General features: G+C 39.2%; 1 protein-coding gene across 1 annotated transcript; it reads left to right on the forward strand.

Annotated features, from left to right (window-relative positions):
* Positions 1-8135, forward strand: LOC139926259 (OX-2 membrane glycoprotein-like). The gene is made up of 5 exons (XM_078290969.1): positions 1-52; positions 2063-2401; positions 3028-3342; positions 3473-3511; positions 8104-8135. The coding sequence occupies exons 1-5, from the start codon at positions 1-3 to the stop codon at positions 8133-8135; spliced, it is 777 nt and encodes a 258-aa protein (XP_078147095.1).
* The last annotated feature ends 2176 nt before the right edge of the window (positions 8136-10311 follow it).

Below are 10311 nucleotides of genomic sequence, written 5' to 3' on the forward strand. Positions count from 1 at the left end.
ATGGCTGTAGGTGGAGTCATACGTCTTATTCTGCTGGGAGTCTTTCAAGGAGGTAAGAAAGTGATTTTACAGCATGTTACCTAAGAGACAGAGTGGATGCTAGTTGGTTTTAAGTAATCGTCCTTATTTTTGTTTGATTCGGGGGGGGGGGGGGGGGGGGGGGGGGGGTTTAAGTTGTTGAACTTCTGTACAGATGCTGTGACAGATTATTAGTTGAAATATGCCATTTAATCAAATTCTGATTTTGATTCAATTCCAATTGAGTTTTCCTTTTCTAGCTGTTTCTCAGTACAATCCATCCTTGCCATTGCTGCTGAATAAACCTAATCAGGCCTAGAGATCATCCTTCTCTCTGGTGTTGTAGGCCAATCAGGACACTACACCTAAATAGCCGGTCCATGCTGTTCTCTTCATCCCATTACTTTTCAGTAGTATAGTATAATAGCTAACGTACAGTAGCTATAGTGCAGTGTAGCTGCATTATAGTAGCTATAGTATTGCATTCTATTGTACTGTGGGATAGTATAGCTAGTAGGCCTACCTGTAGTGTAGTGTAGTAGGCCTATGGTATAGTATAGTATAGTATAGTATAGTATAGTATAGTATAGTGTTGTGTAGTGTGGGATTGTACAGTATAATAACTATAATAGCCCACCAGTACTATCATAATTAAACTGATAAGAGTTAAACATAATTAAACTGATGCTGGCACTATAATTGTCCTCATGTGGGAGAAGCACATTACCGGTTAGTGAACTTTGACCTGCAACCCCGCGCCCCCCTCCCCCCTACACATGACAGATGGAGTCTTCTTCACCTCAGTCGCGGTTGAGCTGTCACCAAAAGAGTGCACCAACTTTTTGAGCACAGTCGGATTGGTCCAACGTGGCGACGCTGTCGCTAGATTGAGCGACTTTACAGACTTCCTGGCGACTTTATCTCTCAAAAGTGACAGCGACAAATCTGGCGACTGATTCCAGCCAATGGGAACAATAATGTGTTGGTTCCTAAAGTATTTGGTGACAGATTGGTATCGCTGATATCAGTTTGCACTTCTTGTTTGTCTAATCCAAAAAGGTCTGATGATCATACCGTTTCTCACACACACTGCAGCCCTCCTCTCTCTGCTGAGAGCGGGGACTGTGCGCATGTGCGTGTGTGACGTCACCGTGAAGGACTGTACCTGCCGTACCTGCCTGAAAATTTGAAAAAAGCTCCATTGCTTTCATATCAAGGAGGTTCTAATGAAGTTCATATCATATGCAACAATGATGGCTGTTGGTGCAATTCTGCTGGGAGTTTTAAGTTTTGAAATACTTTTTATTTGATTCGTTTTTAAATATTTTTGATGAATATAAATGTATATTTCTTAAAAAACACTTACAGAGGATGTGACAGATTAGCCAGATTTTGATCTAACTACAGAGATGTTAACAGTAAATGTTCACAGATTTTTGTTACAGGAAGAAACAGTAATCAGATCACACAGTTGTTTTTGAAAGAAAAAATAAAAGTTTTCATCTATTGGATTAGGTTAGTCGTCAAACATATGTTTTAAGGGAAAGGGGCATTTAGTTTGTGAGATTTTAATTATTATTTTGCACATCTTGAAATAATGGTTGATGGTGGTTGTGGGTCATGGTAATAACATTCTTCAATTTACAGTCTAGAGTAAATTGTGTGTTTGCCTGTGTATTTCGTACAGTTTGTAGAGAAAATTGCCCCCAAAACAAACCAGATTCCGTCACTGAGTTGTAATATTCTAGCAGATTACATTACAAATTACAATTTTGAGCAGGTAACAGCAATCTGTAACAGAGTACATTTTGAAATCATCTTACCAACCCTAAATACACACACCTCAGTGTGTTTTATTTTGTTGCATATTGTATCGCATCATTTCGTTCTATGATTGTTGATTAGTTAGATCTAGGTAGGCTCATTCTCTGTACAGACCTTTGAGACATGCTTTTGTGATGAAGGGCTGTACATAAACTTGACACACACTCACCTCAACCCCTACATCTCTGCACAACTCTGTAACTGTCAATTCCTCCACCAGGTCTAACAGAGACGATACGAACCCAGCAGACTGTGATGGCAACAATGGGACAGGAGGCACATTTCAACTGTCAACTCACACTGTCTAAAGAAGTTCATCAAGTTACATGGCAAAAGGTTTTACCAGAGGGGGACAAGAATATTGGCACCTACAATAAAGTCTTTGGCGCCAGGGTTAATTCTGACTTTCTAGGGAGAGTGGAGTTTCAAGATGCAGGACTGCAGAACTGCTCCATCGTTATCAGCAGTGTAACGAAGCAGGATGAAGGCTGCTATCGCTGTTTGTTTAACACCTATCCTGAAGGAACCTTGGCTGGAAAAACCTGCCTAAAAGTCTATGGTAAGATCCTTGTGTGTGTGTGTGTGTGTGTGTGTGTGTGTGTGTGTGTGTGTGTGTGTGTGTGCGCGCGCGCGAATTGCCATCAGTCCATTTTGTGATGTGACTAGGGGGTACGGGGGTCCATATCAATTCCATATCAACCTCTTACGCCGTGTCTAGGAGTTGTGGTTATTGAGATGATTTTGTTTCACTAATTTATCAATTTATCCTTAATCCCATTATAGAAAAGGAACCACGTGTGAAAGAGAAGACTACCTAAACCATTCATTCATTCATGCTTTCTCTTTACCCAATCAGAGTTGGCGAACACTTTCCCTCTTTTTCCAGAGAACCAATCAGAGTTAGCCGTCACTTCCCTCTCTTTTTCAGAGAGCCAATCGTCTAAGTGACGGGAGTATAAACACGTCACCTGCTAATGTGCTCCTCATGGATCTATGCTGCTGCTGTCATTCCAGTCGCTCAACCTAGTCTCTCCTGATTGAACTAAAATACTGGGCACACACAGGTACCATGCCAGTAGTTCAAAGAGCTTATTTTCCAAAAACTGTTTTCCTTTAAGAACATCCTGTATATACATGATAACAACTTAATCCAGCGGATGTCTTTTTAATGTGTTTTCTCTACAGAGCATGAGCCCACACTGCACATCACTAAATCAAACTCTGGGCGGTCACTTGTGTCCTGCTCAGCCACAAGCCGGCCTGCTCCCGCTGTAACGCTGATGGTTCCTGGACGTGACTTCAGCTCTTCAAACTACAGCACTGCCAGTGTCACCAACGCCAACGGTACAGTCACTGTCACTGCCACCGCTGTACTGTCAGGTTTCCATGGTAACAGTACACAGGTCGGGTGTGAGGTGCGACTGTTCTCTGGTGCTTTGATGGAGGTGTTTACGACGATTCCTGAGACGATTCCTGAGTCCAGTCAGTCCTCAACTGTTGGTGAGAAACACTTTCAATGCTACCATTTATATACAGATAGATTATATATTATATATAGATGGATACATAGATACTTGATTAATTACTTCATGATGCTGATGTTTAGGAGGTTTCTTTTTTCTTTTTCCAGATTTGGATAAGGAATCTGCAGTGGATGAGAGCGGTTTCAGTAAGTTTGTGTTCAAGTCATCTCAACATAATTTTCATATTTGATTTGTAGTTGCTTTCTTTATGAATGTTGTGTGTGCCATATCAGCAACTGTCGTCTTTTTCTCGTAGGTGCCACTATGATCGGTATAGCGGCTGTTGTTGCTGTTGCTGGTGCTGTATTTATCACTATGATAACAGTCATCTTTGCCCTGATAATACAAAAGAGTAGGAACAGGTAACAGCTTCAACACAATCTTTGACTTACAGCTCTCTTACAGTTTAAACATCAATATATTATTGTCAAATTAATAATGGAGACCATGTTTGAGATGATTGGTAGCCTCTATCTCACATTGGTGTTATTGCTACTTAGGTGAACATTTTCTCTTTCGCTTTACTGAGAAGGATGATTTTTCATTGGCCTCTTACTTGTTCCACCACCTGTCCTCTCAAAGTAAAATATTGTAGCCGCACTCCCATAGCTCTGATGCAGAATTCTTTATTGTCTTAAAAAAACGTTTTAAAATAACAGAAGGCTTCGAAAACAATCTTAAGCCTATCAAAGAATCTCTAAATGACTTACAAACAAATGTTGCGCCATGCATGAGTAAAGTAAAAGAACTTGAGACCGCAGCCAATGCAATGGTAACGACCGCAAAGTCTTTGGAGGAGGAAAACAAGTGGCTCAAGACGGAGGTGTGCAAATTGAAAGAAAAGACTCTGGCTCTGGAGAGTCATAGTAGAAAATTTAATCTGAGAATAATCGGACTGCCAAAGGGAATAGAAGAGGGCAAGCCAACCCAGTTTGTGAACAAACTCTTTTATGAGATTTTTGGCCAAGACGCGCTTGGACCGTCTCCTCTAATTAATATTGCACACCGCACCGGACCAGCGGAACATGACAGGCGCACCGTGATAACAAGGCTGAATAGTTTTGAAGTGAAAAGAACCATCCTTCGCATGACTTCAGAAAAGGGGAAACAAGGGCTACAGTACCGCTGCCATAGGATAAGCATCTACCCCGACATGACATCGGAACAACGGGAACAGTACGCTTCTTTTAACGAGGTGAGAGCACTAGGACGCAAGACCAACTTAAGATACGGAATCGTGCAACCAACCAAGCTTCTGATCACCTTCAACAAGAAGACGCATTCCTTTACGCAGGCATCTGAAGCGAAATACTTCTATATGAGATCAAGCCAACGCTGGAATCCTAGATGCGCTCTCTGCCTATATGACTCGGGGCCGACTGTCATGCAGATGCAGACCTAGACTGAATTCCATTAATATTTGCACTCATGAGAGACAATTCCAAAGGTATGTCCGCTTAACCATCTGGCTGTTCTGTTTGTCTGCTGGTTCAGTAGTATCTTTTTCCTTAGTATTATTATTATTATACTACTACAGAAATTATCTTCATTTGTTGTTGTTGTTGTTTATATATTTTTTTTTCTGAGGTGATATTGGACTACCCCAAAGACCGTCAATCTATACCAGCATAATGAGACACTCCAGTGTGGTCCTAAAGAAGTGCATTTTTTTTTCTTCTTTATTTCTTTATTTTTTATTTCATTATTTTCTGTTGGTATGAACAAAACAACTACCACTCCATTGCTGTGAACAATGATATTATTGATTGATCGAGTGACTGGTTGGGGGTGGTACCATCAGAGGGCTGATGGGTTAAGCTTTTCCATGCCACAGCTTTGCAACGTGAAGCAGAGTAAGGGGAGTCAGAGAGGAGGGCATTTGTCATATGTTATTATGACAAATATTCCCCTTCTCTTGGGAAGCAGGGAACTGAGGGGGGTATGGGAGGGTTTATGGCTGCAAATAAGAGTGAGGAGGAGGGTGGGCTCCAGGTGAACTGTTCAATTTAAAGAATTGGTTTCATGATAACTCAAAGGTGCCATAGAGGTTGAAAAGCAAATAGTGTCACCCTTTTCACTTAAAGACGTATTGTTCTCTGCCTTGTCTGACCATTATTGTTTCGAACATTTTGGCCCGATTGTTGCTCATTCTATCTATATATGGAACTGTGTAGAAAAACTGGGCGCTTGGGGATTGGATTGGCACCTTGATACTCCAATATTCAGGAATAACCTTTTGAATGTTGGGGGGAAACCAATCTACTTCCCACAGTGGCAAAATCAAGGGATTTATACTCTACCAGACATTATGAATGACGAAGGATTAAGGTCCTTCCAAGATCTGAAACATGATTTCAATTTGCCTTTTTTTTACGCACTGCTATGCGCACATATGGCGTGCCATGGAATCAGCCTCAAAATGCACCCAGTGGTGGAAATGATGAGAACTCTCCATCCAGGTGTGGGTTTTGTGTCATATGTGTACGAAAAGATGCAACAAAACACTCAAGGTTACATGGGAATTGTTAAAGTTTGGAATACCGATTTGAAAAAATATGGATTGACAATAGATTGGAAGAGTATGGAGGAACATTTCATTAACCTCCCGCAATTATAATAATCAGCTGTTGCACAATAAAATGATTCATAGATTTGATCTATGGCCTAGAAAGTGTTGCCAACTACAGATAACCCCCAGCCCTATTTGCTCGCTATATTCACAAAGGTCAATCGGCACCTACATCCATATGTTTTAGGAATGTTCAGGCGTAAGATAATTTTGGGTACAGATTGCACAGGTCTTATTAGATATTATTGGCACTGAAATACCATGTTTACCTAATGTTTTATTGTTGAATGATGATTCCTCCTTCAATATATTAGACAAACACACAAAAAAAATTCTTCTCTGGTCTTACAGCAACAAAAAAGATTTTAGTAATGAGATGGAAACCACCACACGTCCTTAAATTAGATCAGTGGATGTCTCTATTTTATAGTATACTTGTTCTAGAATCATTAATAGCAAGTGTAAATGGTGCAAAAAAGGAAACAGTTGGAGCACTTACAGATGCGGCCCAATTAGTCAAACGCTGTATATAATACTAGTGGGGTGTAAAGTATATCATACTGTATTGTATTGCATGTATGTATGTATGTGTGCGTATATATGTGTATGTATATACATACTTAAATATATGTTTTATATTTATTTATTTATTTTGCCTTTATTATTGTTGTACTTTACCGTGTTTCTGTCAATAAGTAATACCTAAGACGATCTCAATATGTTTCCGATATCTATTCCCATGGACTATGTACTACAGTTATACATTTACTACTTAATTAACCCAGCCTAATTATGTAAATGTTTTCATTAACATACTATAGATGTTTTATAGATAACAGGCCAAACAATGTTGTACTATTGATAGCTTGACACTCACATACACAAAACTTGTACATCTAAATTATTTTTTTTATTTTTTTGAAGAAGCCTGAGAGGGGGAATGGGGAAGGGGAACGATAGCCATGTATGAATGAATCAAAAAATTGGTCACAAAAAAAAAACGTTTCCACAGCAACGCGATGTGTGGCTACAATTTTTACTTTGAATCTTTGTTCCTGTTCCACTAATACTGGTGTGTGTTTCAATCTATTTTCAAGACACCATCTGTCCTCGTCAGAAACTCTGAAAGCTTTACCTCCATTTGCACTGAAAGAACAGCTCCCTCCTTCCTGCTTTGTGCTGCACAGCAGTCCAACACATTATTCACACTATGTAAAATGTAGAGGACGGTAGAGGCTGCCAGTCTTCTCAGTGATGGTCTCATTTGTTTAATGTAATAATGCTAATGTATCAAAATTAATGTGTTAATGATTTATTGATGATAATATGTTACATGTACATATACAACAAGTAAAGAAAGCTAAGCTTCTGGGACTCTGGCTTGACGGCTCACTGTCTTGGTCTGATCACATCGACAAAATAGTCTCTAAGATGGGCAGAGCGGTTGCCACTACCAGAAAATGTGCACCATTTCTCCCTCATTGTTGCACCAAATTGTTGGTTCTTTGGTTCTCTGTCACGTATTATTGTATTGTATTATTGTCCGCTGCTTCATGCGGTCTCCTCAGAAAGTTACAAGTAGCACAAAACAAGGCTGGGCTGCTCCTCTAGGTGCAACTTAGCAGATATGCATTCACGTCTTACATGGCTTACTGTGGAGAAAAGACTATCTGCCAGCTTACTTATACATTTTCAAAGACTCATTCAAACTCAAATTTCTTTTTAACGATATAATTTACAGCTCTGATATTCATACCCATTCCACTAGAGGGGCCAGTAGGGGGCAGATGACTCTACCCCGACCAAAATCCAATTACTTGAAAAAAACTGTCATATACAGGGCTATCATGTCATGGAACTGCCTTCCAAGTCATATACGTTCTATCAAAGGAAAGGCATGTTTTAAAAAGAAACTCAGATCCAACCTACACTTACATACACTATCCTGATGATTCCCTACATTTTCTTGTCCTCGATATCAGCTCTTTATTTTCTGTTTTAATTCAATGTCTTGCGCTGTCCAGATGTTAATTTTAAGGTCTATGTGTTGTGTGTAATGTTGTCTTGTCTTGGTTTTAGATTAATGTTTTAGTTTTTCTTGTTTCTTTTGTTTGTTAGGGTTTTCTGTATGTGTATCATGTAATGTTGTAATGTTGTCTTGGACCCCAGGAAGACTAGCTGGTCGTCTAGGCGTCAGCTAATGGGGATCCTAATAATAAACAGATAAAAAAAATAAACAAATTAAACACGTAGCACCTTTAAAGCAGAGGCCTGTCTGACTACATCCATGCATGATAGTTTTTTCAGGCTTGACTCTTTATATATCCTCCACCAGGTCGCACAGGGACCCTGAGAAGAAAAAGACAACAGTCAAAGAAACTCAAGAGTAAGACACTTTCATACTACTGTTATTCACTCTCACATTTTTAGTTTTATTGCTTCTTTATGTATTTTTAAATTCTTTTTTCAATGTTTACTCTGTTGCACTTTGTCATGCTCATGCGAACATGCCAATTTTGTATATAGAAGTATCTCCTGACCATCTACCTACTTACAAACCTATCTGTTTACTTACCTACCCACCTACTTACCTAGCCAACTACCTAGCTACCTGCCCACCTATGTGCCTACTTACTTACCTACTGCATATTTATTATTCATGAAGCCAATCCTGGTGCATATCACATATACCCAGATTTTGCACCACTGTGTAATCATAGTTAGCACCTTTATTCACATAATTGCTATTCTGAGATGTGCACAAATTAATTTTGTTATCGATATATGTATTTGAGAAAGTGTTAAGAGTGGAAATGTATTAACTGTTTTTCCTTTTTATCTCAAGGGCCCAAGCTCCTTTAGTCACACAGGAGAACGAACAGATCAGGCAATGGAAAACTCCTCTGAAAAAAGAACAAACCAGTGACCAAACCAAACCAAGTGCACACAGATCTTTGATCTTTAACAGGTAGGGGACTAAAGTTGTGTGTGTATGTGTGTGTTCTCTGTGTGTTTTCTGTCCACATTAACCGGGCAATGTACAGATTTACCATATTATACCATACCATATAAGACGATGTTGCTAATTCGGGTTAACTTTTCTCTTTTGCTTTACTGAAGAAGATAAACATGGAAGTAATTTGAAAGTGATCTTTTTTTTTTCAAAGGCCTTTCACTAGTTCCACTTTCTGTCTTTGCCAGAAAGTCCATAAGCTTTACAGCAGCCTCTTCCTGTTTTGTGCAATAAAGCAACACAGCAGATTTCCTGCCAAATCTGACCTGGTGGCTCACAATGTAAAGTACAATATAGAGGCTGGTAAAGGCTGCCACATTTCTTGTTGATGTTTAATGTAAACATTTTAATGTCTCAAAATAAGGCTAGTGATAATGCTTTTGTAATTTTGTTATAGATATATGTATGGGAGAATGTGTTAATAAGTGGAAATGTATTAACTGTTTCTCCTTTTTATCTCAAGGACCCAAACTCCACAGGAGAACGAACAGATCAGACAACGGAAAACTCCTCTGAAAAAAGAACAAACCAGTAACAAAACAAAACCAAATGTATGCAAATCTTTGATCTTTAACAGGTAGGGGACTATAGAATTGATTAGATTTAAAGTTGTATGTGTGTGTGTGTTTGTGTGTGTGAGGTGATGCAAAAACCAACATACCATGACGTACAGTCAGTATGTGACTGAAAGACTGTCTGAGAGCCTTTCACTGCCATGATTACTGTTTTCTGTCCACATTATGCACAGATTTACCATATTTTCCTTGGGGAATATGTAGCCTACACTTACTGCTCCATGCAGCTGGTAAATGTGCACTTCAGTGTTTGGTGTTTTTATGCAGTATATGAAGAGTTTTGTACTTAAACCTGCAATAAGCAATATCAGACCTTATAACCAGTCCTGAAACTAATGTGTGCTATGTGGAGATTTCATTGAGACATAATGATAGAAACCAATATCCACACAGCAGCAGCTGTGCTGCTGTTTTTTACTGTTGCTTGTTGCTTGCCTGTCCTGGTCCATTCAGTAGCTTTTAATTTTTTAAAACCTACATTGGCTCCTCCCTCGCTGTTTAAAAGCCTGAAAATGTTTTTCAGCCATTCCCTTAGCAATTAGCATTTACCACGGTGCTTTGCAATGTTTGTCATTTGTAAGTCTTTGTAGTCCAGTGGCTTTGCTGCTTATTTACAAATGTGTTGTGGTTTCTGTCGCCCTCTATTGGCTTATTGCAGCTTTAAATGAGATACCTGCTATTTTAAAAAAGCACTTTTTAAAAGTTTCTCAAGTCCTTGGTTGATAAAATCATAACACATTTATGGAGTGGATCCTGTATATTTTAGAGATGTTAAATGATGAATGATGA

Source organism: Centroberyx gerrardi, chromosome 21, assembly GCF_048128805.1.
Source record: "Centroberyx gerrardi isolate f3 chromosome 21, fCenGer3.hap1.cur.20231027, whole genome shotgun sequence".
NCBI classification, from domain to species: domain Eukaryota; kingdom Metazoa; phylum Chordata; class Actinopteri; order Beryciformes; family Berycidae; genus Centroberyx; species Centroberyx gerrardi.